The sequence below is a fragment of the Microchirus variegatus genome (assembly GCF_963457635.1).
Source record: "Microchirus variegatus genome assembly, chromosome: 12".
NCBI classification, from domain to species: Eukaryota; Metazoa; Chordata; class Actinopteri; order Pleuronectiformes; family Soleidae; genus Microchirus; species Microchirus variegatus.
Window position 1 is genome coordinate 16109165 of NC_139813.1, and position 27437 is coordinate 16136601.

Below are 27437 nucleotides of genomic sequence, written 5' to 3' on the forward strand. Positions count from 1 at the left end.
GACGGGGGGGACAGTTGCCGCTGAACCTTAACACTAAAATCAAAGACGAAGAAGCAGTGAAATGAATCAAGTCTTCATGGAAATCTGACATTTTTAGTTAAAACAGCGATGCTGATGTTAATGCACTTGGCGTGAAATTTGGCACCTACACATTTAACAACCCAGGACCTCGGAGCTTCCACGGTACTGACGGGGAAGAGAGAAGACAAAACATGGCTGGTGTGTCCTCAGTCATCCCTCTATTTAAAAAAAAAAAAGAAATTGACAGAACAGTGACAGAACAAGACATTTACATTGAGAACATTGTTTGTTTACAGTTGTGGCTACCAGTTAAAGCTGTTGACAGGTTGGCACTGATTTACATTTAGAGGCTTCAGAAACGACACCAAGATGCAAGGTTTTTCAAAATAAAATAAATGAAGCTTAACAGCGAAAATGGAATGACACGACCTCTAAAAGAGCGGATATGTTCATTTTTGTTGCGTGGCCCATCATACGACACACCAGGAATTGGCATTAGCCGTTTCATCCAAGCACCTTAATTTTTTTTTTTTTTTTTTTTTAAGCTAAATCAAAGATGATTGGCACAATGTTTTCGTACTCCGCCATCCCTCGCTCCACAAGAAAAAAAATCAGATGCAAAATTTGTAAACACTTTTCATTTGAGCTAAAACACGATGTAAACAATGATATAATAAATGTTAGTCCATTTAAACTTGTTTTTGTTCTACACAGCTTAGATTACACTTTGATCTATTCGATTACAACGAGCTATGAGGATAGAGATATTATTAGTAAATGTTCAGAATACTTATTTGCATGTACATAATATAAAAAGTGACACTGTCATAATTTTTTTTGTTTATTCTGTGCAAAATGCTTTAGTAAACTATAATTTTGGCATTTATGAGAAACCTTAAAATATTTCTTTAAAAAAAAAAAAAAAAAATCACAGATGGATTTTTTTTTTTACACAGAACCCCCTTGGGAAAATAAAAACAATCTCCACAAAATGTTCTCAAGCTTCCACTCCAAACATTCATCTCCATTCTGTAATACTGTGCAAACGTGATGGGTTCAGCAAGAAGTGCAAAAGCAGCTCGGGCCAAATCAATCTGCAAGATTCTAGGGAACGACCGACACCGACGACAACGCTTTATTTAAAACTCTAAAAAAAAAAAAAACAATGACGACGAGGCAGAGAAATTAAACAGTTAAGGCATCCGACTACACTTCTGAAGGCAGCGCGAGTGACTGCCGAACACCGCTGGTTTTCTTGGTTCAGACATCTACAGACTTGGCACGTCCAAGAGAAGGAAAGCATGGCACACACACACACACACACACACACACTGACGGTATATAAAAATATGACATTTTGGTATTTAGCCAAGCTTGTGTTAGTTAGTAAGTAAGCGCTGAAAAGTCTACAGTTCTGAGATCAACGTCAACATTTTTAATCACGAGTACCAGGTCTAACTCTCTCTGGTTGAAGAGGAACATGCAGCCACTAGGGGGTGAATCTTGGATCTACGTGTAGCAGGATTTCTTTACGTTATTGATATTGATTTAGCGCGGCACATTTAGGAATTGTACGTCTACTGTCAACGACACAGTGAAGTAGAACTTCCGAGACCTCCGAGTACCTGTAGCTTTACAACAAATGTTAAAACGAGAGCTTAAGGCAGCGATTTCTCCGAGAAGAAGCTACAATCTTGCAGAATCGGACACGCGCGCGCATATATGTGTGTGTGTGTGGTTCGGCTCGGCTCAGCTCAGCTCATAATCTTTGTCATCCCAGTTGTTAAAAGTGGAATGAAAGAGGGAGGGGTGTGGTGGTGGTGGTGGGAGAGGAAGGGGGCGGGGTTACAGGTCATCGTCCCCGATTCCCTCGAAAGCGTAGTTTCCGTGGAAATCGTTGCCGCTGATGTCGTTTGCCGAGTTGGACGCGCTGATCCCGCGCAGGGACACCGAGCTCAGCTTGGTCTGAGTAGAAAAATCAATGACCTGATTAATATTGGAATGAGATTAACACTTTTGGAGAATAATCCAGGTTAATTTGACAGGTCCAAGTCAGCAAAATACTCACTGAGAGTTTGACGATTTGTTCACGGTTCTGGTCGGGAGACTCCTGCAGGGAAAAAAAAAATACAGAATAAAGTGAACCTGCACCTAAAAAATTTAATTAAGAAAAAACAGACAGAAAAAATGAGGGCATGCTGTTCCATTTCTCACCAGCAGAGGGGGAGATTTCACAGCTTGCTGACTGTCAGTTCTGTGGATGGAGCCATTGTGTCGTTTCCTCAGCATCTATGAAGACACAGAGACATTTAACTGAGATTTACTTTTTTTTTTTTTTTTTCAATAAATCAACACAGAAATTGAATGAATCTCATCTCTACAACCAACCACATAAAACATATATAGTTTTACAAAATCTGCCTATAGTCAGGAAGGTATGTAAACCTCCTGCTCGTACATGAACTGAGTTTAGTGATTGTAACTTAAGGGATACTTGAGTAAAAGTATGTATCTCACCAGAAAATGACTTAGGTAGAAATTAAAGACAATTTTTTTATAATATTACTTAAGTAAAAGTCTTAAAGTATATGACATTAAAAGTCATTTTCTGATATAAAATGTACGTTTAGAAGTAAAAGTATTAAAAAAAAAAGAAGTGAGGATTGAACCATGGTGGATTAGTGGTAGGAAGAGTTGCGTTCAACTGGAAGGTTGTTGGTTCAATTCCTGTCTCTGCTAGTCTATATGTGTCCTTGAGCAAGACACTTAACCGCATGTTGCAGTGTGTGCATGTGTCAATGGCAAAACTATAGTGTAAAGCAGCTCATCAAGACTAGAAAAGCTCTATATAAATACAGATCATAATACTAACTCTTCTTCTTCTGATTTTATTTGGTAGTAACGAGGAACAAAGACAGTTAGAGGAAACGTAGTGGAGTAAAAGTTGCAAGAAATATAAATAGAATTGTGTACTTAAGCACAGTAACATAACAACACTGTTGTACAAAGTGACACAAAACGCATCAAATTGTGTTTTTAAGATACCAAAATTAAACATAATGTTCCTGGTTATCCTGGATTGGTTATCTATCAAACATAAATTCCTCTTCACACAAACCTTTTTTATGCTGCCGCCCGACTTCTTCACCATTAATTCATCCACCATAGACTGAAGGCAGATGCTCATCATAATAGCCTGAAATGACACAGTGGGAAGATTGTGCTGAATGAGATTGTACATTGATTTCCAAAATGTCTCTGTTTGTCAATCCTTATTCAAGTTAATGCTTGACCTGTTTCTTACCTGTTGACTGGTGATGGTGACCCACTGGAGGCGGTCTTTGCTCATCAGATACTCAAACGCCAGCTCCAGCTTGACCTCACATTTAGCCGAGCTGCAGGAATTGGTCGTACCATTGGATATCGGGACTTGCTACAGGAAAAAAATAAAAACAATAATAATTTAGTGTTTGGCAGGTCTCACCTTCATTATAACAATCATGTTTACTTATAAAGCACTTATTCAATGATGTACCCAGTGCTTCAAGCAGCAGTACATAACTTTTGGTGATATTGCACTGGAGAAATGTGTGTTTTTCTTGTTGACGCTCTGTGAAGCAATACTATCAGACCTGCATCAGTTTTCCCCACCATCTCGCTTTACTAAGAAGGTTAGTAATTACTTCTGAATAACTTCCTGTGTCCAGCATGGGTTAGTCACTGGAAGGCACAAAATCTAAACACTGATATCATGACAAAATGAAAATGGTTTGAATTTAACAGATGTAATTTGTTTATAAAATCCTCCTAATATGTCACAGAGACTCAGGAATAATGTTCATATAACAAACTGAACTCACCAACAACAACAGTACAGCCAAAATATTTGCATTAAAAATATATTTTGCAGACTGCAAATCATGTTTATGATATGATCATGTTCTGGCATGTGGCGCCACCTACCGCTGTCTACCAATCATTGCAGTCAGTAGAGTCTTAGCTGCCGAGCAACCACCGGTTGACAGTTATGTCAAAAAACGAAACCTAAAAGACCTCGGTATTTTGAATTTGAATGTAGTAACATTCTTACATATGGCACCTTTAAGTCCGAGACAGAATATAAAAGAGATTAAAATTAACAAAATAACATCATTAAATAGAACTAATTAAAATCAAGCAGAGAAGTAACACTGAAAACCAACTGATACAATCTGAGACACTGAATGATTCAGCCTCATTTCCTCTCACAGATCATTCCACAGTCTCAGACCACTGATAACAAACATTATCACCGTTATCATCCTCTAAAATGCACAACACAGCACTGGTGCTGGAGCTGATACAATCAACCAACTGTGGTTTGGTTTTTATTTCATCATGGACTTCATCTCATTCACATATCAAGGTTAATTTGCCTATTTTCGTTTAAAAGGAACAACGAACCCCACTACTACACCACTGCAGGGTGATGGAAGCCGTGTAAGCAGCTAAATAAATTACACTTCTAACCTACTTTTCTATTCTCGAGCTGCTGCATCACAAATGACATGCAGCCAAAAAAAAAAAACCCAGAGCCTGCACATGCTGAGAGATTACCACAGCGGCAGAGGAAGAGGAATGAACTAATACAGAATTTCAAATGCCTTCACACATCTGTGAGGCTCAGTGACATGAACATTTCCCCGGGAGACGAGACCCTTATTCATTCCTCATTTATGACGCTTTGTGCTTTTCACTGAAACTGTTTCCTCTGGGCTGGAATGGAGCCAATCTTTCCATGTAGAAGATAAAAATCATAGGTCTGTTATATATGGAGTGTATAAACACACAGTGTGTGTGTGTGAGAGAGAGGAAAAGGCTTATTAAAATGACTTTGACCTCCGAGAACAGGCCGAGGAATTAATCACTCTGCTGCTGGACAGTGAGGACGCTCAGTCTGCACTCAGACGAGACTACGTGCATTTTATTTTTAGACGTGCCGTTATGATCTCCACGCAAATCTGCTTTTATAGAACCTCACACAGAGAAAATAAGAGCCTTTTATCTGCTTGTAGTAAGACATTTACCGTGTCATTTACCGTGAGCTGCTTATAAACTTTTCACAGAAGTGAAAGCACATTGCTCTGGCTTTCTTCTTCCAATTATGATGACGTTTTATTATTAAGATGAAGTTTTTCTCGTCAGCTACTGAACAATGTCAAATGAACACAAATACAGCTGCAATAAGGGAGTAAAAAATGTTTTAATAAATATTACTCCCAATGATTTATATTTGCACTTACAGAAAGTTGGATGACTTATTAGAAACTAGAATGACCGAGCAGAAACTGACAAATACACTTCTTCTTTCCAGACTCAACAGATTCAAAGGAATGCAATCTTCACGAGGTCAAAGACCTGAGGGAACGTTTGCTTTTAAGGATTCTCAGCTGGTGTTTTTTTAAGATAATACATTCATTAGTGCAAAAGAAACCCATAAGTCCATTAAGGCTACATTTATGAGTAAAGCTACGACATTACCCATAATGCTACTGAACACCTACTGTAAATGCGTCTTGATGTCAAATTATCAGACGTACATTAAAGGTGCATTATGTGATAAATCTAAAGCAACTGGCCATAAAATCCTCCTAATATGTCACAGAGACTCAGGAATAATGTTCATATAACAAACTGAACTCACCAACAACAACAGTACAGACAAAATATTCACATGTGGCGCCACCTACCGCCGTCTACCAATCACTGCAGTCAGTAGAGTCTCTGTTGCCGAGCAACCGCGGGTTGCCAGTTACGTCTGAGCTACAATGGCAGAGAAAACGAAACCTAAAAGACCTCGGTATTTTGAATTTGAGTGTAGTAACCGTTTTTGGCCACATTCTTACATGTGGGGCCTTTAAGACGAGCTGAAATGACTTTACAAGAACTACTGTGTACTCTGACCGAGGCAGACGACTGCACATCTTTGAGTCTTCTTATATCAGAAGATTTCTTCCTGTTAGGAGCAGATTGTTTTTCTCAAGCTCGTTCTCACTGAGTGACTTGCAGGCGCTCCTCTCTCTGTAACGCTCTCTGAATACAGATACATTTTTGATTTGATTCGACTCATCAGGGTTGTAAAGATCTTTAACTAACACCGTCAGTCTCATCAGTCCATCGCCATCTCTCTGCTGTGATCCTGAAAGTATCTCAGTGACTAAGTCATTGATGAATATTCTAATTGTGAAAACGCACACAAACATCACCATAAACAGGACATTCTACAAAACTGCACCTCTGCTCTTTCCCTGAACATCCTTGACGTTCTATTTCCAAAACCTAATGCTGATAAATACTAGTGCAGCTGATATGGACGTACACAGAGTAGTAGTCTCTGCGTGGATGCTGCCTCAGACTGCATACCATCACATATCAGTTCACACAGCAGAGTCTGCTGGATCAATAAAACACTATCCTTGTGTGGGCTGCGTGTTCGGGGTAATTGGACTGATGAAAATAGATGATGTGCACTTTCAGCAGGTAGGAGGAGTAAAAAATAAAACAAATAATGCCTGGCGTGGCTACAGACATTTGTTTGTGATGCAGCGGTGACAAAATGTTTGTAAACACGCAGATTTGAAGGCACATGAGTCAGTGTTGTTTGAGGCCTCGGGCCAAATGTGGCGCATCGCTAACTCCTGCCAAGTCGCAGTCTCACAACAATGTGGAGCGAATCCAATTTTATTTTTATTGCAGAGCTCGACAGATACACACACACTTTTTCCTGAAGGTGAACGCCCTCGCGCTAACTCCACTTACCGAAGACGTGACTCGCCAACACCTCATCCGCGTGACCTTGAAGCTTCCTTCCTTCATCTGCTCGTTGGGCAGCTTGACGTGGAAGTTGAGCTCGTTGTTGCCGGCGCTGACGATGACCTGGCAGCCCTTTTCCGGGAAGTCGGTGATGCACGGGTCAAACTTGATATAGCCGTAATATTTCAGTGTCTGACCTAGATGGATGAACTGGAAACAAAAAAGCATAACACTTCAGATGGCTAATATTTGATATATATATCTATCAAATCTCCAGAGAATTAAGTTTGAATTTTCCACTAGAAAATGCACTCGGGGCAGTTATCACTGCAGTCTGCAGATTTATTCCTGGACAAAGACATTCCTGAGTCGCTGAAATCCAGTTAGCTGCTGTGCAGGAAGAATAACTGAGCAGATGTCCTTGTTTACCTCCTTTTTCGAGCCTTTCTCCTGCAGTGATTTGAGTTGCCTGTGCTGGTCTTTGTTGACGAGTATCCAGCCTCGCTCAATGTCAGATACTGTCTGGAAAAAAACAACAACAACAACAAAAAAACCACACAAAACAGAAGTTCATTCTCTCTGTGCACAGACAGGCGAAAAATAAAGCAGGTTTTTGTTTCCTTTGGTACATGTGGGAGTAATCACACCCAAGGCTGTTTCTGTAAACAGTGCATTTCAGCAAATAATTACACAGAAACATGCTCAAATACACATGCTAAACCATTTATTTTTCTTTGCTTTTCAGGCAACACTTCATATTTTTTATCAAACTGTTTGACACTACTCACAACCTTGACAGCAAAGGAAATAAAGGATCAAACAGGTGCAGAATGTGTTGCTAAGTAAAAACAACCAGACGTTTATCTGAGGAGTTGAATAAGATTACAAATCCCAGCCAGCAAGAAATCCATCACAAGAAAATGGTTACGGGCAGAACTGCCCACAATTATAGATTGATGTAATATATGAGATTTACATTATGGAGAAGATATCGTTCTCTCTCTTGAATAAGACAAAATCCATAGGATTTGGACCAAATGGACTGAGTATGTAAAAGTGATTAGATATTTTATTTGTAAATCCTTCCTCATATCCAGGTGATGATTAGAAGGTCAGAGGTGAAGTGCTCCCCTGTTTTGTTTTGTTTGGTTATTCTATTCACTACCGGTCAAAAGTTTGGAGTCACCTATACACTTCTTTGTGTTTTTTCCATTAAAAGTCACACTTTTATTCAGCAAAAGAGTTGCAAAATGATTAGAAAATATAGTCAAGACATTGACAAGATGAGAAATAATGATTTTTCTTTCGTCAGAGAACGAGCAAAACTGTTTTCAGCTGTGCTAACGTCATTGCACAAGGGTTTTCTAATCATCCAATAGCCTTCTAACGCGATTAGCAAACACAATGTACCATTAGAACACTGGAGAGATGGTTGCTGGAAATGGGCCTCTATACACCTATGTACATATTCCATTAAAAACCAGACTAGAATAGTCGTTTACCACATTAACAATGAATAGAGTGTATTTCTGATTCATTTAATGTTATATTCATTGTACTCTCAGCAACGCTAGTGTATGTATGTATGAAAGTAAAACTCCTAGAAGAGCATTATGGACAACAGTGTTACAGCCTTCTTCATCCATCCTCCCCATCACAAGAGAGAGGGGAGGCAAACAAGCCACAAACAAAGGACAAATACCCGAAACAAAATAAATTATGAAAATTTGCCTTTCTAAATAAAAAGAACAGAAAAAAAACAACATTACAAATCCTGATGTTAATTACCCTTTTGTGTAATCTTACCTGGGCGTATAGCAAATTCAGTCCAACTCTGTTGTCCATCACATCAGCATCATAGGCCATGTCCCAATAGCTGCAGAAGGACATTACATCAACTGTCAGATTCTACAAAGCCATTTTCAAGCATAATGTAGAAAAAAAAAGTAGCATAATTAATATCGACAGTGCTGATTTGTTTGGTTGATTTGAAGAGCTTCAATAACAAAGAAAATGCCTTCATATTTGGAAACCTTCTCTCAAGTGTCAATATGTCAGTTTTCAGAATTGAAACAATACATTTTTCAGATCTTTTCAAATACTTCATTAGTTAACCCCTTAGGGAACATTTAATTACATAACTTCTCAAATTCGACACACAGGACAGTGACAATTGGGATTGTGCACCATTAATAGTTTAATCTATACCAGTACACGAGTACACAACAGCATATTTCCCCCTTTTTGCAGTACTTAAACTCTCTTTGTATCGATACATGTACATAAAGTGAAAACATTCAGCTTATATTAACTGCATCGAGCTACAGCTCATTTCACAAAAAACAGAAAAACATCTTCTCAGTTCATAAAAATATGTGCTGCTGCTCCACATTCTCTCACTCGGAGCTTGAAATGTGGCACCAATTGAATCAGCGCTCGGCCGTATCAACGCGATTCAGACAGTACTAATCAAGTGTTTGGTACCTAACCCGTGTGGTGATGATGACAGTGGCCCCGAGGTTGTAAACACACAATCAACAACGTCCACTTGATTACATCAGACTTAAAGCTCAACAGACTCTTTGTCAAAGCTGCAACATGAGAGCTAACAGAGACTAAAGCACAGTATGTGAACTGCTGTGTAATGCTGTGTGTGTGTGTGTGTGCAGAGCAAACTGAGAAGAGTGTAATGTTTAAAAAAACAACAACAATGAATTCCAATCCAACCATTTAAGGGAGAGGGAACTGAATTGGGACCACATGTGAAAATAAGAACGATCCCATTTGGGCCATATTATGTGTAATTAAAGATACTTCACTTCTGAGTGGATGTAGATGTGATGGTTTCGTAACACGAGTTAGGATTATTACCAGCTGAGTTGGCGCGGCGCTGAGTTTTTAATCCACTTTCATGTTGCAGCAAAATTCCCAAAGCATTCATGTATTTTTTAACACTTAAATACGGTATGGAGTGAATGTCTCTCACCTCACCTTTCCGTTCTAAGACTTCAGTTACTATTAAAACACTAAAGGTGTAATCTAGGCCCTGATATGTATCAATGGCTCATTCTGTGAGCATTTAGGTGACTGTTAACTCGAAAAAAGGGGTGAATTTTAACATGCAAATGTATGACACGGTGGTGTCAGAGGATGTCGTATTATTCATGTGAAGTGGGAACAGAAAGAAACCCCCCACTACAGATCTACAGGCTGTTTGAATTAGCTTCATTCATATACAGATGCAGGATGTCGATTAGTCACACTTTTGCATTATACATACATAAGCGCACGACAAAAAAACACTAATATCTTTAATATTTTTTTAAAGAATGCTTTGGAGATATATTTAACACATGATGTCAATTAAATGTTGTCACTGGAGTGGATAGAGACATCATTTCCTCCATCTTCTACCCCCCCTCCCCCCTCCATACACTGGGGGTCTGTTTTCACTCCACCTCCACCACTTGTTAGTTCTACATTCATTCCTCCCCTCGCTGCTCTGCAATGCACAGTGAAACTAGGTCAGGAGGACTAAGACTTTTTCTTGAGGCAAAAAGAAAGTAAACATCCTGTGTACGTCAATCCGCAGGGGGCCCAGGGTGGTGATGAAAGAGCAGACACATGAGGGAAAGTGGAGGAAAAAATAAATACTTTATGTTGACGAAGGAAACCGTTACTGACTTCATACGGGAACGAGGAAGTTGCGTCAGTATTTTTCCATGTACAGAATTTGTCTGGCTCGTCCAAAGCAAACAGATTTGCCACCATCTTAATAGGTTTTGTGTGACCCTGAAGCTCTTGATGACAGAGGCTCATTACCCAGCATAAGCAAATGTCTAATCCACCCTTCCCTTCCAAAATAAGCAAAGCTTCAGGCTTCATATCTCACTTTAAATTATTTTCAGAAAAGAATAACAAATAAATCAGATCCAGAGTGTTTCTGTAAATCCAAAAAGGTTAAGTTTGAGGATGTACTATTGGTAACTGTTAAATGCGTTTGTGTCAAAGGGTATTTTTGTGTAAATATTTTAGCTTTAAGAGTTTTAAAACTTTAATTTCAACCTGTAATTTCATTTCAACTCACTTAAATGACTCAATCAGAACAAAATGGCCTTATTACAACAAAAGTAACTACCTGCACAGCAGTCTGACTGGATCATTTAGCTGTCAAGTGTTTGCTTAGCACATGTTAGCAGGCGATTGATTCACAATGTCACCTAAAACATGTCCCCGTCTAATCCCCAACAGTCATATACACCATCTGCCTGGCCACGATAAGTGCCGCACTTGACAAATTAATGGTAAAAACAAATGACTCTGGGCTTCTTTTTTTTCTCCGTGATTAACTGCCACTTTGTAGGAGATGGAGACACTGGATAAGAAGCCTAGAGTTAGGCAGAGCATTGTTCTGACTCATGTTAAGAACAAGTGTTTCACTGCAGATAAGAACAAGGCAATGGGAATATATCTAGTATAAGAAACACAGTTAACGGAGACATATTATACCCTATTTCTCTAAGTTAACCTAGTTCCCTGGTTAACTAATGAACATGTCTGTGTGTCAAAATACCATAAGGATGAAGCACCACAGCAGTTCAATCACCCTGCCAAAACAGCCCTGTTCAGAACACTAGGTTTTTAGTGCCTGACTCTTTAAATGCAAATGAGACACAGGAAACTACATCAGCATCACTGAGACTCCAGCAGCTAACAGCAGTTAGCATTTAGAAAAGCCATCATTATTGCTGTCAAATATAAAATGTATCGACTGGACACGTAAATCCTCTCAGGCTGGAAGTTTGTGTAGAACGAGAGAAGAAGAAGAATAGAACACTTCACGGACTTCCGCTCTTCCGGATACTATTGCCCTCCGCGAGACAACAATTCCAGGAATGTCTCATTGTGAAGTCCCAATGAGCGCGGAAGTCATCATTGTGTGTTTCATCTCCTGTACTTAGACTGAGGAGGACCACAAAAACATGACTGAGTCATGAGACTGACTGACTTTTTTCACACTTTGCCTACTCATAGGGTCTCCAGAGTCCCAAATATAAGTATTCAAATTATTAAAAAGTAGTTTTTGCATAATATGTCCCCTTTAATGTATGAACCATAGGTAAAAAAATAACTCAATATGTGACTAGCCTCTTTAAAAGGATTAAATAAATAACAAGTGACTACACTGGAAAATGAATCAGAGCGATAATTACAGCCAATGTGGAGGAGAGCACTTATGGAAGTATGTGGTGAAAATGAAGAAGTCATTATGCGAGCAAGGTTGATGGGTACCTTTTCCGTAGGAGTATGTGAAATTCAGAGTTCCGCAAGCTGGTGATGGATACGTAAGGCAGCTCAAACTCCTGCAGCTTCCGCACAACTGTGTGTGTGAGAGACACAAGAAAACACACAAAGAAAGAGAGTGAGAGGAAGAAATCAGTGCATTCCCCAACAACTAATTAGGTATTGATGTAAACAACAAACAATCAGGGATGAGGGAAACCCATCTGGACAGGTTTCAGTGTAAAAAAAAAACCACATTTGTGTGTTTGGGTGTGTGTGCACATCCGTGCGTGTTCTTAATCTGCAGCTGTTTCACTGCAGCACGCGTTCCCTCGTGATGACTGAAGAAATCTCAGGTGCTGCGGGCTTTTTCAGCACACGTGCGCGACGCTATTAATCCAGTGACTAAGGAGCGATTTGGTCCGCAGACGTACGCTCACTCTGTGTGACGAGACGCTATTAAAGAGAAGCAGAGACACCGCTGTTGCTCTGATGTTGGAAATCACAGTCAAACAAAAAGCAGACACAAACGGAACGCTTAAAAAATGTACAAAAGGCTGCAGCTGAGCTTAACTGTCAGTGAACGCACATGAAAAGACTCAAGTTCAAACTACTTGTTTTTTTTTTGTCTTTGCATATTTTACAGCACATATTGATTTACACGCAGACTTCTGGGAAACTTCCTGACAGTCGATGAAGAATTTGAGATCTTCAAGACGTCCTGTTATGTCAATACTCCCACCACGGGTTTTGTTTGATCCACAGCCTGCTGCTCTGCATTTATTCCAGTAGTCGAGTCATATTTAAAAAACACAGGCCTTCTCTTTTATACCACTCCGGCTGTCCAACGTCAAACTAGGCCAAGAATATACAACATGCCTGCAATACTTGCAGATTTTTCCCATTTCACCTGGCACCATTTTCAGCCAAGTGGGAGGGGAAGGAAAGGGAATTTGGCAGGTGGAAGATGAGTTTGAGACTGAAGGGGATTTGAACGAGCTGTGAGCAAATGGAAAAAAAATGGGACTGGAAAAAAAGAAACATCTTGATGTGGAAAGCTGCTGCTGCTGCTGCTGCTGTCTGTATCAGTGTGGTCGCCCACTGCCAACACACGCAGATGCGGACAAACAAACGCTGTTTGTACAGAAGAGTCGAGAGATTTTGTCTATATGCACACAATCAAAGGGAGGAAGATAAATAATGATAAAGCATTTTCATGTGTTTTCAAGGAAAACACATGCACAGCTAGTAGCAGTGTAGTAATTATGTGGAAATAGGGAAAAATATGACTGCAATATCATCTTATTTCTGCAGTAATTATCAAATACAGCTAAGATAACAATGGAAAACATGTGAGATATAGGGGAGAATTCTCATGTGAAGCTATGACACTGATGTAGTGTATCATAATCTTCATTACCAAGCTTTCACCTGGATATTACAATCAAAATAACTATTATATTTTCTTTTAATTACTACACTCTTGTCAGTGTTATTACCAAGGTGGTAACTGCATTAGAAATGTATTAATTTGACTCCATTACAGAATTATGACTATGTTATTACTGGACTGTAGTGTTAAGAGTTATCACCAGTTAAAACTTTACACGTATGGAGAAAACCTTCTCGTAATAAAAAAAGAAGAGTGGTGATAAAACTCACATGTTAAACCTCCATCCACACCCTCACGAATGAGGAACAGACTGAAATAACCCACAAGGTCGTCTGGAAGGTCAAGCTTTGTTGCAACAGCCTGCAGAAAAGTTCAGAGAGAGAGAGAGAGAGAGCAAGTGAGTTCATTTTCATAATCACATTTATTTAAATATTTCCTTTCTTTGTTTTCTTATGAGCTCTTTGTCATGTTAACTGAGCTTCACTTAATATGTGTGGCAGCACTCACCAAACTTTCTGACTCTTTCTGATATTAAAAACATTATTTTTGGACATGGCTAGCCACTACGCCCAGAGCACACCTCTCTGTGTTTATGTATACATACATACATATATACATACATATATATATATATATATATATATACACACACACGTATATACGTATATATATGTATGTATACACTCTAACAAGATGGTTGTCACAGAGATCGGTTCTCAGCAAAATAATTTAAAATAAGTAAGTAATTAAGTCCAGGTCTTGAAACACACAGTTGGCCTCTCTTTGCTAACCTGTACTATCTTGGTTTAAAGCCAAGAAAAATGCTTATGAAACGTCAGCATGTTTACAGTGAAGTTGTATGGTTTGCATTTTTATAGCTGCTGGCGATCAGAGGTCACACATTTGGAAGAGTAAAAAGGCCTAACCTGTTAATACACATGCATAATATAAACATCCTGGGGTTTTTTTTTGCTGGCTTATCTCACTGTAAATACTAACTTTGTCCTGGTTTCTTTGTACAAGGTCCTTCCTGTTGCAGAGTGGATTGATTTGTTTTGCTTCCTTTCATCTCAGTTCATTCTATCTGTATGATTCATTGAAGTCTTCAAGGTACACTTCAGTGAAGAGTGAATGTGACCTCATTTGATTTATTATATGTACCGGCGTTCACTGAACTTAGAGAAGAGGCTACAGCAATAATGTTTGTCTGGAGGAAATTCAAGGTGTCAAGAAGAGACAACACTTGGAGACACAAAACAGAAACAACAAGACCAGAGAGTCAAAAGCGGCACGTTATTGAGCTCTTTCACAGAAAAACATTCCAACACTTACATCAAGAACATCCTCCGTCTGATCCGAGGTCAGAATGTTGACAGTAACTTTCTGACCGTTGGAGAGGCAGATGTCGAGAGCAACCTCTTCTGTGGGAATCTGCTGTGTCTCCTGTGGATAAGAAACAAAATATATAACACTTTTTTTTCTCTCTCACTCTCCTTCAGAGTGATTGGTAAACTACGTTTGCAAAGGTGAAATTCCAAAATACGTTGAAATGTAATGAGTAATGAAACGAAATTTGTATTTTGTACTTTGCCATTTTACTTTTGCCACTACCAAAGAAAATATGGGGAGGCTGCAGTGATCAGGCTCCCCACATTCAAGTGTAAAACATGACATGCGGCCTTTTGAGAAGGTCAACACTTTTAACAGCACAAGTTCAGATGGAGAAGACACAAAAACGGCGTCTTGGCGAAGATTATTTTTATACAACAAAAATACCAACAAGAAAGATACTGGGGGCTGATGTCGTTCAGGGTGGAAATTCCATCAAACTTAGCAGCCATATGACGTTTAATGTTGAAATTCATCAGCGTTTATTACCTGCTGGCCTGGGTGGATCTTCTATATACTTATCTCAATCTATAAACATATCACATGGTCTGGTATTGAAATAGACAGAGATATCTACTATTTTAAACTGTCTGAATATATTAACTCAAACTCAGAATGAAATATTTAAATCAGAGCGTCATTGAACAATAACACAATCGGCAAATATGCTGGGAATGGGGAGGATAACACACAGAGGCTATCTTCATTATTGCTTCTATGTTTGTGCTTCTTTAACTGAACAAAAACCCATAAAATGAATTAGTAAATCCTAAATAGTACCTTCTAATCTGCTAATATATGAAGGCTTATACGCGATAACCTCAGTCTCTCCTATCCTCAGGCGGTCTCTCACCACCTCGGCTTAATCATCTCTCATCTTCTCTGTTCTCCACAGCGGGAGGTCTCCGAATACATCCCTGCCACTGAAGGTTCAGATGAAATAACAACACTGGGTGGTAACTCATCTCTTATTCTGCACCTGCTGTCCTCACAGTGAGTGCATACTGTAGTGTATGGGACCAAGGGAGGAGGGGAGAGAGAGAGAAATTCACAGCCTAATGAAAAAGGGAGAAGGAGAACGGGGTGTGACATGGCTACAGACGGATGAATCTGTGCCGTGAAGGATATTGAATTTACAGGCCTTCGAGGCAACAAAGGTCACAGCTTGAATGATGAAGAATCAACACGGCTATCTGGCCTGGATGTATGTCATCACTTACTACCAAGTTTTTCTTTCCATCACGGAGCAACAAAACACCTTAAAGGTCCCATATTATATCCTATTTCTACAAGTTAACCTAGTTCCCTGGTGTCCTAATGAACATGTCTGTGACATGCTTTGGTCAAAATACCATAAGGATGAAGCACCACAGCAGTTCAATCACCCTGTCAAAACAGCCCTGTTCAGAACGCTCGGAATAGTAGTATCTCTTCAAAAAAAAAAGGAAAACAAAACTCAAGGGACAGGAAATGACATCAGCCCCAGAGGCTACTGGGAGCTAATAGCAGTTAGCATTTGGAAAAGTGATAATTTGCAGGTTCTAGCAGGCACATTGCCGTCATATATAACATGTATCCACTGGACAGATAAATCCTCTGAGGCTGGAAGTTTGTGTAGAACTCTGTGCTGCACTGTGGAGCCAAGAATAGAACTTTTCTCAGACTCCCGGTTTTCAGATACCGTTGCTCTTGCCAGCACTCTCGCGTGTTTTATGGACAAAGCGGAGCTCCGCAAGACAACAATTCAAGGAATTTAGCGCATTGTGACGTCCCAGTGAGCGCGGAAGTCAACATCACGTGTCTCATCTCCACCACAAAAACATGAGTGAGTCATCTTTTTTCACACTTTGGCGACTGGTAGGGCCTCCAGAGTCCCAAATATAAGTATTAAAATGATTAATAAGTTGATTTTGCATAATATGGGACCTTTAAAGTTAGCATATGCCATACACCGCAGTGAGTAATTTGATTTTTAGTACTGAGGAAAGCAGATCATGTAGTCACTCACAGCACAAACTCAGACACATCTATGACATTGCATGTGGCAAAAAGGTCGCTTCCCTCCGCGTAATCTTTTCCCAGATTTCTCAATGCCAACAAAAACTCATTCTGACAGGGCAAAAAAAACTTTAAAGTGATGCTAAAAGCTGGAACACACGCTTAACCTTACCTCACTCCACCACAATGCCAAAACTAATAACCAGCTTGGCAGATATGACTATGTCAGACTTTTTGGTCCAAAGAGCACAGTCAGCCTCATCACAGAAAACCTACGTCTAATGCAGGCAGCGCTCAAGTCTAACTTTTTCATTAAGGTGTACTCATTTACTTGCTGCAACTAATAATTATTTTTCGTAATCGATTATTCTGTCGAGTGTTTTCTCGATTAATCGTTTGGTCCATAAAATGTCAGAAAATCATTGTATCAGTGTTTGTCAAACCTGGAAATGATGATGTTCTTGAATATCTTTGTTTTGTCACAAACCAAAATGATTTCTTTGTTATGTGGAGCAAAGAAACAAAGAAAATATTCACACACTAATGCTGCTGTAACGCCAGATTTTGGAGTGGCTAGTTTACACACAAGAGAGACGATGCGTCGCTCGATTAACAATAAACAGAGAGGAAGAAACTGTTGATACTGTGCTGTGTATGGGAGAAAGAGAGGGAGCTGCAGGGAGATGAATGAACACAGCGCTACGTTGTTGTTTTTTTAGATCTCGTTGGTGAAAAAGAATATATTTCAGTGTTATACATATATATATATATATATATATGAAACTCTGGAAATGTTAGGTGCATTTTTGGTCACATATACACTCGAGAGCCTGTGCAGGTATTTAAAAAACAACAACAAAGACTCACCTGCTGTGCTTTCCTTAAGAAGCTGTTGAATATCTCACTGGCTCCAAGCAAAGGGTCCTGGCGCACTGTTAGAAAGACAGGAGAGGATTAAGACAAGCCAAAAAAACATTAGTTCAATGTTGAGTGGAAGTAGCAGCAAGTTAAATATGGATCTGTTTGGTTTCGATCTGATAACTTGATAGGATACCGAGTAAACATAAACCTCCCGAGGCGTAACTCATTTCCTCACTAAATCTTCCTCTTATGCCGTTTGATAGTTTCCTGTGAAATTGGTTTGACCTTTTTGAGACACTTAAGAAGGCAATTTAGCTCGACATGCAAAAGCAAGGTTAGTCCAAGCTGCCTTCACTTTGTCTGGCAGCGTTTCAAAGACTTATGTGAACATAATGAACTCCCCATGTTTAGTAAATAAAAGACAAGTCAAGCTTATCTCAGCAGTGCATTTAATTATCTCTGTGATAAGATGACGACATTCTGACTGTGAGTCAGAACGCTCTACGTTGTCATTTAACAAATCTATTCCTTTGACCACATGTGAAGACTCGGAGAGCCATCTGAGAGCAGATTGTGTTTGTAACGGCTCCATTTTTCCATAACTATGTAAAAAGTCATGATGTAATCGGTTGAACTTGTGGCCAAGAACACCCTGTGTGCGTATGCTGCCGGACTATGAGCAAATACACACTCAAACAACGCCTCCTTGTTCTGCTGTAACTGCCAGTGCCTGAGAGGATTAAAACAAACCCTCCTCGTTGCTGTCAGTTCCACTCATTCATGTGTATACGCAGACAGCTCAACCTCAAAAAAAACCAAGATATAAACTATAAAAGTTGTGTGGCACATTTACATAAGAATATAAAAAACGGTTTTAAAAAAAAGATGTCTCACTGGTGCTATAGATACCACAAATAAAATCAATCTTTCTTTATGGCTTTCAAATCTAATGCAGACAAATGTTAAAGCTTCCCTGGAGGAAGCATATCATCACTCGAGGAGCCAAACACATAAAACTTTTAGAAACCCTGAGTGGGTTTGTTTTCTTTCAGGTGTGTCAGCATAACTGCGTGTGGCGAGGCTTTGGCTCAGTGTCCCCAGCCGACTGCTGTGCACGGATCATCACTTCTTTAGCAAAACACGTCTATGCTTTTATGAAAAGAACAGTGCATGGCTGGACTCCCTGCAGACACAGAAGCCAAGTCATACTTGCGATTGTTGTGGTGAAGTGAAAAACATTTAAAGCAAAACCGCGGCGATGAAAAAAAAAAAAAACGAACAGAATCTCATTTAAAAGCACCGACAAAAACAACCGCAGTGTGGCAGGAATTTAAATTAAGCCGGGAATTAAGTGAAACACAATACACGAGGCATGAGAAAGTCTTTTCGTTGCGAGTGACTTACCAGCCTGCATGTATTTCTCCAGCTGTTCCCGTCTCTGTTCCACCTCAGCAGGAGTCAGCGTGAAGATCTTCTTTGGGGGGAAGGCAGGCACCACATTGCTGCCATATTCTTTCTTTATCTGTAGACAAAGGAGTTACAGTTTTACAGGCAACACAACCTGTATTTTCCTCTGCTCAACACTGTGAATATTTAGGGAAAAGTTACAAGATTTACTCTGGGAAAGCTGATATGAGGTTTGAGTGGTTAGACCTATTAACTCCAGCACAGAGTGGCATTCTCCTGATTGAGGGAGTGGAGTTTTTTTTTTATTTCAAAGAGGTGCATTCAAGCTTTTTCAGATGAATCACAGGTCTATTTTAAACCCCTGTTTCAACAGCAAGCTGGTGAAGTTTCCGTGTATAACACGCGCGCACACATCTGGAACCCTGACTGTCTAGTCATTCCAAGTTGACGTTGTTTTCCAGCTTTTGACTCATTTCTTCCCATTTTGTATCATCTAAAAATCTGGTAGCTTTGAACCGAGGAGGATTTAAACTAAGAGCTCACAAATCTGGAATCACACGTCGAGTGCGGTTTCACTCTAACATCTTGCCGCAGGCTAAAGCTGCACACCACCGCGCTCCACATTAGGAATCCATTAACACATTTTTTTCCTCTTTATCATACACCTCGATCGCGCACATATGATGTGATGGAGGCAGGCCACAGTGGGCACGACGGGGCGAGGTGATTTTCATCTCAACAGATTGCCCTCTGGTATTTTCAGTGCGCCAGCCAGAGGCAGCACTGGTTACACATATAAATGAGCTCACTGAGCACAGGGTACAGTCTTGTAAATCTGGGAGAAAATCAAGGCTATGTCATATGGCGTGTCACGAGTCCTTACATTTGAGAAACCAAGAGTGGCTTTTAACATTCAAATGTGAGTGTGTGAGCACGACGAGCACCGCAATCACCACAATGTTTTTGGGGTCATGAATATGCCACAGGAATCCCTTTGGGGTTGTTGCTTACAGATTTGAGTGTGTCCTCCCCAAACCCTGTTGCCAGGCGACGGCAACTGTCAGACTGAATAACACAGACTTGAGGATGGAGACAGAGAAGTTTGGCACCTGCTTGCATACTTACTAATGTGTGAAAACAGGACAGTGGGTATTTGTGTATGGATGGGTGCTGCGGCATTAATCGATTTCCCACAAGCGATGTACACTACCATTAAAAAGTTTGGGGTCACTTAGAAATGTCATTTTTTTGAAGGAAAGGCGCTTTTTTTTCAATGAATATAACATTAAATGAATCAGAAATACGCTCTATAGATTGTTAATGTGGTAAACGACAATGTCAACATCTGGTTTTTAATGGAATACGTACATAGGTGTACAGAGGCCCATTTCCAGCAACCATATCTCCGGTGTTCTAATGGTACATTGTGTTTGCTAATCGTGTTAGAAGGCTATTGATGATTGAAATAGCCTCTGGATGATTAGAAAACCCTTGAAAACCCTTGTGCAATGATGTTAGCACAGCTGAAAACAGTTTTGCTGGTTCTTTGATGAAAGCAAAGTTTGAAGGGCAATATAAAAATCATTATTTCTAATCTTGTCAATGTCTTGACTATATTTTCTATTCATTTTGCAACTCTTTCGATGAATAAAAGTGTGAGTCTTAATGGAAAACCCCCAGAAAATGGTAAAGGTGACCCCAAACTTTTGAATGGTAGTGTATACCCGAGCAACATAAGTCACTTCTTACCACAAATAGATGCTGAATAAAGAAATTGCCTATTAACAGCTTTAATAAACCAATGTGGTTCTGTGTGACCTTTCACTAAGACAGAGAGGGAAAAGCGCTGAGGAACAGGCAAGCCAACACTGTCCAGCATTTCTTTCTTTTTCAGATTAAGTTACTTTTCCCCAGCAGGTGAAAACGAAAGAAAGGCCAAGAACATTCCTTCCATGTTGCCCACCCGCCTCCAAAATGCAGCTGGGGAGGGAGCGACAGCAGCACAAGACCTCAAAGCATCACAGCCATGATTTGCAGTGACGGGAGCGGTTGGAATATCGACCGTGTGGCACAAAGGCGAGTGAAAGGTCGCCCTGGGTGGACGCGGTGGCATTTGAGTGATGCTCAGTGTGCCAGAGATGCAGGATCTCTACCTTTTTGATTTAAAGCACATCACCAGAAATGTATATGCATTGCTTAAGACTTACCTGTTCATGGAGGCCAAGCAGTTGACTGTAGCGTACCCGACAGTGCAGGACCCCGTTGACGTGGATGTTGTAAGCCTGTGTGAAAAGGAGGAGACACTTTTCAATCACTAAGGTCTGCCATACTAGAGAGTGAACTTCAAATGCCTGGATTTATCCATCTGAAACAAGCTTGTCGACATTAAAATGTCAAACATGAATGCAGTCTGACATATACAGAAATGTGCTAACGGTGTTAATGGATAAACATTAAATAATAATGTTTCTCTCCATCTAAACAAGGCCTTGTATGCATCAGTTGCTTTCTGAATTTGGTGCAGAGATAAAAACCACCACTGACTGATTTCTCCTCCTCACTCATTATTCTCAAACCTAAAACTTTCAAACAGAAACTGCTGCAGTTAAAACATCTGCCTCTCGTCGCCTTATACAGAATATAACAATACCGAAACCACAACCCTCGAGTCTGCTCGCCGTCATGTTTAGATCCAATCACAGACAGTAAATATATATTTCATGTCAGATGCCTCATTAAATGTTGAAAATGTTACCAAACCAAATGAATAACAAAGTTGTGGCATTGGGGGGGGGGGGGGGGAAGAGTTTAACCAAATAAAGACTGCATCAAAAACACCCAATGGACTGTAAAAGAAATGTTTTTCAAAAGGCACTGAAAGCCTGTTTGACTGCCAGTCAATCCTGCCACTAGAAATAATAACAATGACTTAGTTTTTCCTTAAATTATTATTAAAACAATTCCAACACATAATACATCAATAAATTATTGGTCTACTTCTGCCAAGAGTTCATCTTAAGCTGCCATCAATTCAATAAACAAAGTACACAAGCATTAAGGAGAAAAAGTACACTTTATCCTCAATGCTTGCATACTTTGTTTATTGAATTTATGTGTTTTTTTCCAATAACAGGATAAAACGGATAAAACTAGCATGAAACTGAATATTTTCACTAATAAACATTGTGTACTTGAGATTTTCCATTTCGGTGACAACACACAAACTCCTTCCTCCTCTATGTTAATGATTATGTAAAGTCAACATGGGCAGCCATTGTGTCACTGTAACTATTTTTCCCCATATCATCACTGACCTACAGTAACAATCAATAGGCAAAATGGCAGAAGTGGGAAAAATCGAAAACTCCAAGAGCGAAAGAGGAAGAAACTTTGGAGAGAGGCCAACTAATGAAGTGAGAAATGTGCATGCAAGCAGTATCCAGGCAGGAAGGAAGAATGAGTGTGCAGAATGTCTCATCTCTGTGTGACAACGCAAAGAAAACACCTCAATATATTCTCAGAAAGGAGAGGATTATGGTAACTATTTGATTCGGATAGAATTAGCACTTTGATTTTGATCTTAAGATACAACCAACATCCAAGAGACTAACCCAGGAATTCAAACATTACCTATTGTCTTCTTACCCAAACAAAGATCAAACATTGTTTAAGTTCCGGTGCAAAACCTCCATCGCCCCCCTGTGGATCGCCGAGTAATTACAACAACACCCTGGTTCTGATTTGACCTAGTTTTGTCAAGGAGACACAGAGGTTTTTTTTTTGGATTATTATTATTTCAGTGCCAAGTTATGCATCATTTATCTGTGTGTGACTGTAGAGAGCGTTACTTTTCCACGAACAGGCAGCTGTTTAGGGAACGCCTGATTACCTTTGGCAGAGCAGACGATCACGTTTGTGAGAAGCTAAAATTGAGATTGTGATAACGTCCGACTGAACATCCAGGTTTATTCTTAGACACAGAATCCACTTCTGAAATTTGTCATGGGCGTGCGTCTCTTGGTGATTTCAGCGCTAGTGCTACTGTACGGAGCCGTTGCGCTTCACCCGCTATGTGCGCTACTTCCGAATACAAAAAACGCGATATTGTGAAACACAAAGTCTGTGAAGCTCATTAAGCATACTGCTGAACTCATTTAGCAATGGTTTGAATGTAACAGAGATTTGCTTATTTGTGGTTAAGCAGTCAATATGCAAAAGTTACTGTTTTGATTAAGGCCATTTCCAACATTGTAAGGTCTGAGGACTTACACTTAAATACATTGTATAAACCAATAGTCCTTAACTTTATTTAGAGACTGAATTCAATTCGTTTATGTACAAAATTATTGCTGCCATGCGTCAGTTGATAAAAACAAGACATCCACCCACTTCCAAAACTATAAAGGCAAACAAACGGAGTACACGAGCCACCGTCACTTTCTACGTGTCTTTAACAAAGCCACAAAGACACCACACGACCCATGTGAACAACACAGGAAAGATATGATGAGTCGACTGAACAACAGGAAGCCTGAGCACTCAAAATAAAGATTCATCTGTGCTTGCACGGAATTTGCTCCATGGTTTTTTTTTTTTTTTTTTTTTAAACTGCAGCCCTTGTTATTATAAAAAAAAACCCTGTGCAAACTCTGCAAATTCTGTGGCCTAATGGTTCCAAGGTACACAACACATCTCTCAGCATTATAATCAGACAAAGTCACTTCCCGTGGGCTGGTTACAGGAAGGTCACAATGACAGTCTTAGCACAGCCAGCTGAGAGGTGTTTAGTCTTCTCTTTAAAGTCTTCACTGCAGTTTAAGGATAAAAAAATGTGCACAGACAGGAAGAGTTTGAGCCAGAGATGGCAGCAGAAAAAAAATCAGTTTAAACACACTCTGACTTCCAACAGCTAGAGTAGGTGTTTGTGCCATGCTGACGACTGGAAACTAGCCTACACTTCTAAATCCCTGCAAATATCCAGAAAGTTCTCCGGGGAATTATCAAAACATAGGTCTTAAGTGAATTTTATAGCACGTTTGTGCAGCAGTAACACAGCAACCTTATTCCAAGATATTTCACCCCCTTCTCGGAGCACTATAGAGTCATGATACAATACTCACTGGTACGTGTGTGACACGGAGAACAGCCAGTGTGATTTCACATGGAAACCAGATGTCGCAGATGTTATTTCAAAGCAATGAATGAATGCGAGAGCGACTGCGTTCCATCTATAAAGCATCTGCTACAAACGCTTACTATAATATTCCACCACTGTTGGTTGTTGCTTTCGCAAAGTGACAAGAAATAAACCTGAACCCAAACCACTCCCTATTAGCAACATAACAGATGGCTCTTTCTTAAAGGACATACATTCACACCAACAATGATGTCAAAATGTCGTCAAAGTCAATGTTGACAGTAATTCTTCGGAACAGTATTACCTCAGACACACAGGTACAATGTCTCCTGGCCGTTCACTGCAACTGCTGTTCATGGTTTATGAGGAAAAACAGTATTTAGCATCCACTAAAGCTTAAATTGATTTATGACTATGATGCTTCACTCTTGGCTGTCCTTGACCAACCCCCATGAATCATACCCTCTCCACTCGACAGTGAATGTCTGCCACCGTGCCAAGACAAAGCAAAGGTGTAGCACCTTTCAAACTTATTTGCAGTGTTTTAAATAGGACCCATAAAAAAATCTATGAGAAAGAATAGAGAGAAAAGAAATAAACACACAGCAAGGATATGGAATCCTTGCTTTTTTTTTTCTTAATGGCATGAAGGATTTGCAATATCATGGAGGTGAGCCTGAAATGTGGACTTAAATCTTTAAAACAAAGGCAGCTCTGTTGTGCCCAAGCTCTGGCACCAGAGACTCAGCAACACTCAAGTTTCCTCTCATGGCTTTGACGATAATGTAACACACACACACATATAACATTCACAATAATAATCACAGGCAATATCACCTATATACTATGCGTCTATGTTGTACTTTTTATACTATAAGTGTTCCTGTTCTATTCTGTACTAGGGCTATTCTAACACCCAAAATTGCCCCAGCTGAGCCCAATAAAGGACCTTAATTTTAAATGACATGTACCCAAGTGCCACCTTCAAACACAGCACCATGCCTACAAGGATTAGTGTCGGATAAAGTGTTGAATCATGATGGAGGCAAGTGGTTTCTAACCCACTGATGTCACCAGTGCCATCACTGAATTATATTTAGTCCCTCTGCAGATACTAATCACTGGAGGTAAAATATACAGATGCACAATAAGTTGACAATATATTGACACTGCGGAAATATATATACATGGCAAAAGTTACATATTGAACTGCAATAAACCTAGATTTTCCTTTGATTGACAGAGAACTTACCATAAAAGGTAGATCATTGTTTTGGTTTTGTTTTTTATTATATTTAATGGCAATATTTCAGGGGATGTTTTCCGAGAAGAAGAAAATAATTTAAGAGGGCCATTAAGATGTTTTGTTTTCCCCAATAGACAACATGTCACATTTCAACATATTACATGTTTCGCAAGTCATCATCATCATCAGCATCATATTCAACAGTGTGTTATTGCGAGGTTTCCCAACATCAGACAGCCCAAGTAAGCTCACTTTTACTTTATTTCTTCACATTTCAATGATCCTAAGTTTGGTTTAAAGGTGCATTATGTACCAAATCTACAGCAACTGGCCATAAAATCCTCCTAATATGTCACAGAGACTCAGGAATAAAATGAAATCCTGTTGTGGCATGTGGCGCCACCTACCGCCGTCTACCAATCATTGTAGTCAGTAGAGTCTCAGCTGCGGAACAACCACGGGTTGCCAGTTACGTCTGAGCTACAATGGCAGAGAAATGAAACTCAAAGACCTCTGTATTTCGAATTTGAGTGTAGTAACCATTTTTGGCCACATTCTTACATTTGGCGCCTTTAAGATTACACACTTGCTCACAAGCAACACTATTGAGAATTTAAAAATATTATGTTTCATTTCATATTAAATGTCTTATATGCAGCATAGATGGAGTATATTTTATTATGTATTGTTGTATATTGCATTCTTGTATTTTTTAATCTATTTTTCTCACAGGTGTGACGTACTTTATACACTAGGCTATCCTTTTTTACATTTTTCATCATGTATACTTTTATTTTTCATACTGTAACTCTAACATTAGCGCAGTTTGAGCCTCTATTGTGACAATGAAGCTGATTATACAGCTGTGTGTGTCCTGACGCCTCACTGCTAATGTAATAAACAGTAAACACAGAGCATCACTGCTGCACTCACATTAGCCCTGGACCATGACTAACTAAAACCAGCACTTAACACAGTCCGAGTGAAAGTGTGTGTGTGTGTGTGTGTTGGGGGGGGGAACAAAAACACAAATTATCATGCTCACCACATAGGTCGATCCATTTTCCCCTGAGCGCACCTCCGTTTCAGGTATGGAAAAATGCATTTTGTGGATTGGATGTGGTTCAATCTCGACACACAACCTCGGAGGCAGACGACAGTTTCCTCAGCAGCTTCCGATGAGGAAGAAGAGAAAAGAAGAAGAAGAAGACACCACAGTTTCCCCCACAGAAAAGTCCACTGCAGTGACTGTCGGAGGTGAGGACACAGCAGGAGGAGGAGGAGGAGGAGGAGGAGGAGGAGGAGGAGGAGGAGGAGGCTCCCACACGGTTCATCCACTGGTTCGTGAGTCCGGGAAAAGCGGAACCAGACTGAAGCGAGACTGTGGACGACTTAATTATCCACACGACAGGTCACAAAGCAGCGAGCATCCGCGTAAAACTTCTCCCACGTCAGTGTTAAACTTTTCTCGCTGTTGTCCCCGCAGCAGCCATGTTTGCAAGTGTTAAGTAATTACACATTCACTGCTGCCATTAAAAAGTCCCTCTTCGCTCACTTTTTTTCCAAGTGCTCCGTGATAAGTTTAGTAATAACACGCACTGTGACCAATTCGCGAAGGGTTTCGCTTCACTGGCGCGGACACGGTTCGGGATCAAAGGTGCAGTTGTTGGTTCTTGCAAAAGCCAACAGCGTCGCAGTCAGAGGCACTTCCAAAAAAAACAACCTTCCGACACATGAAACGAGCAGCAGTTCCACTCGTTTTTTCTTGTTCGTGTCTTTTTCTTCTCCTACACTCGCTGAAGAGAACCTGACGAAGCCCACGCTGAGAAAAAATGTCACAGAAAACGCAGAAAAGGCAAATCCACGACCAGCAGCAGGGAAATCTGTGTTCGCTGTGTCTACTGGCCCAT

General features: G+C 40.0%; 1 protein-coding gene across 1 annotated transcript; it reads right to left on the reverse strand.

The window, feature by feature from the left end:
* Positions 1-27215, reverse strand: snx17 (sorting nexin 17). Its single transcript, XM_083898341.1, has 15 exons — positions 26573-27215; positions 21352-21426; positions 19142-19259; positions 17744-17808; positions 14822-14932; positions 13759-13849; positions 12106-12193; positions 8620-8689; positions 7243-7335; positions 6820-7023; positions 3326-3454; positions 3140-3217; positions 2236-2310; positions 2090-2131; positions 1-1986 (listed from the first exon to the last, which is right to left on the reverse strand). The coding sequence occupies exons 1-15, from the start codon at positions 26630-26632 to the stop codon at positions 1867-1869; spliced, it is 1419 nt and encodes a 472-aa protein (XP_083754467.1). The 5' UTR covers positions 26633-27215; the 3' UTR covers positions 1-1866.
* Positions 27216-27437: the final 222 nt, after the last annotated feature.

What these genes read in the sequence shown, in the direction of transcription:
- snx17 (XM_083898341.1), bottom strand. Translation starts at nt 26,632, where the DNA reads ATGCATTTTTCCATACCTGAAACGGAGGTGCGCTCAGGGGAAAATGGA. An exon ending in TGCTTGGCCTCCATGAACAG is followed by an intron (nt 19,260 to 21,351) that starts GTAAGTCTTAAG and finishes CTTTGTCTACAG; the next exon opens with ATAAAGAAAGAATATGGCAG. An exon ending in TCTTAAGGAAAGCACAGCAG is followed by an intron (nt 14,933 to 17,743) that starts GTGAGTCTTTGT and finishes TCTTATCCACAG; the next exon opens with GAGACACAGCAGATTCCCAC.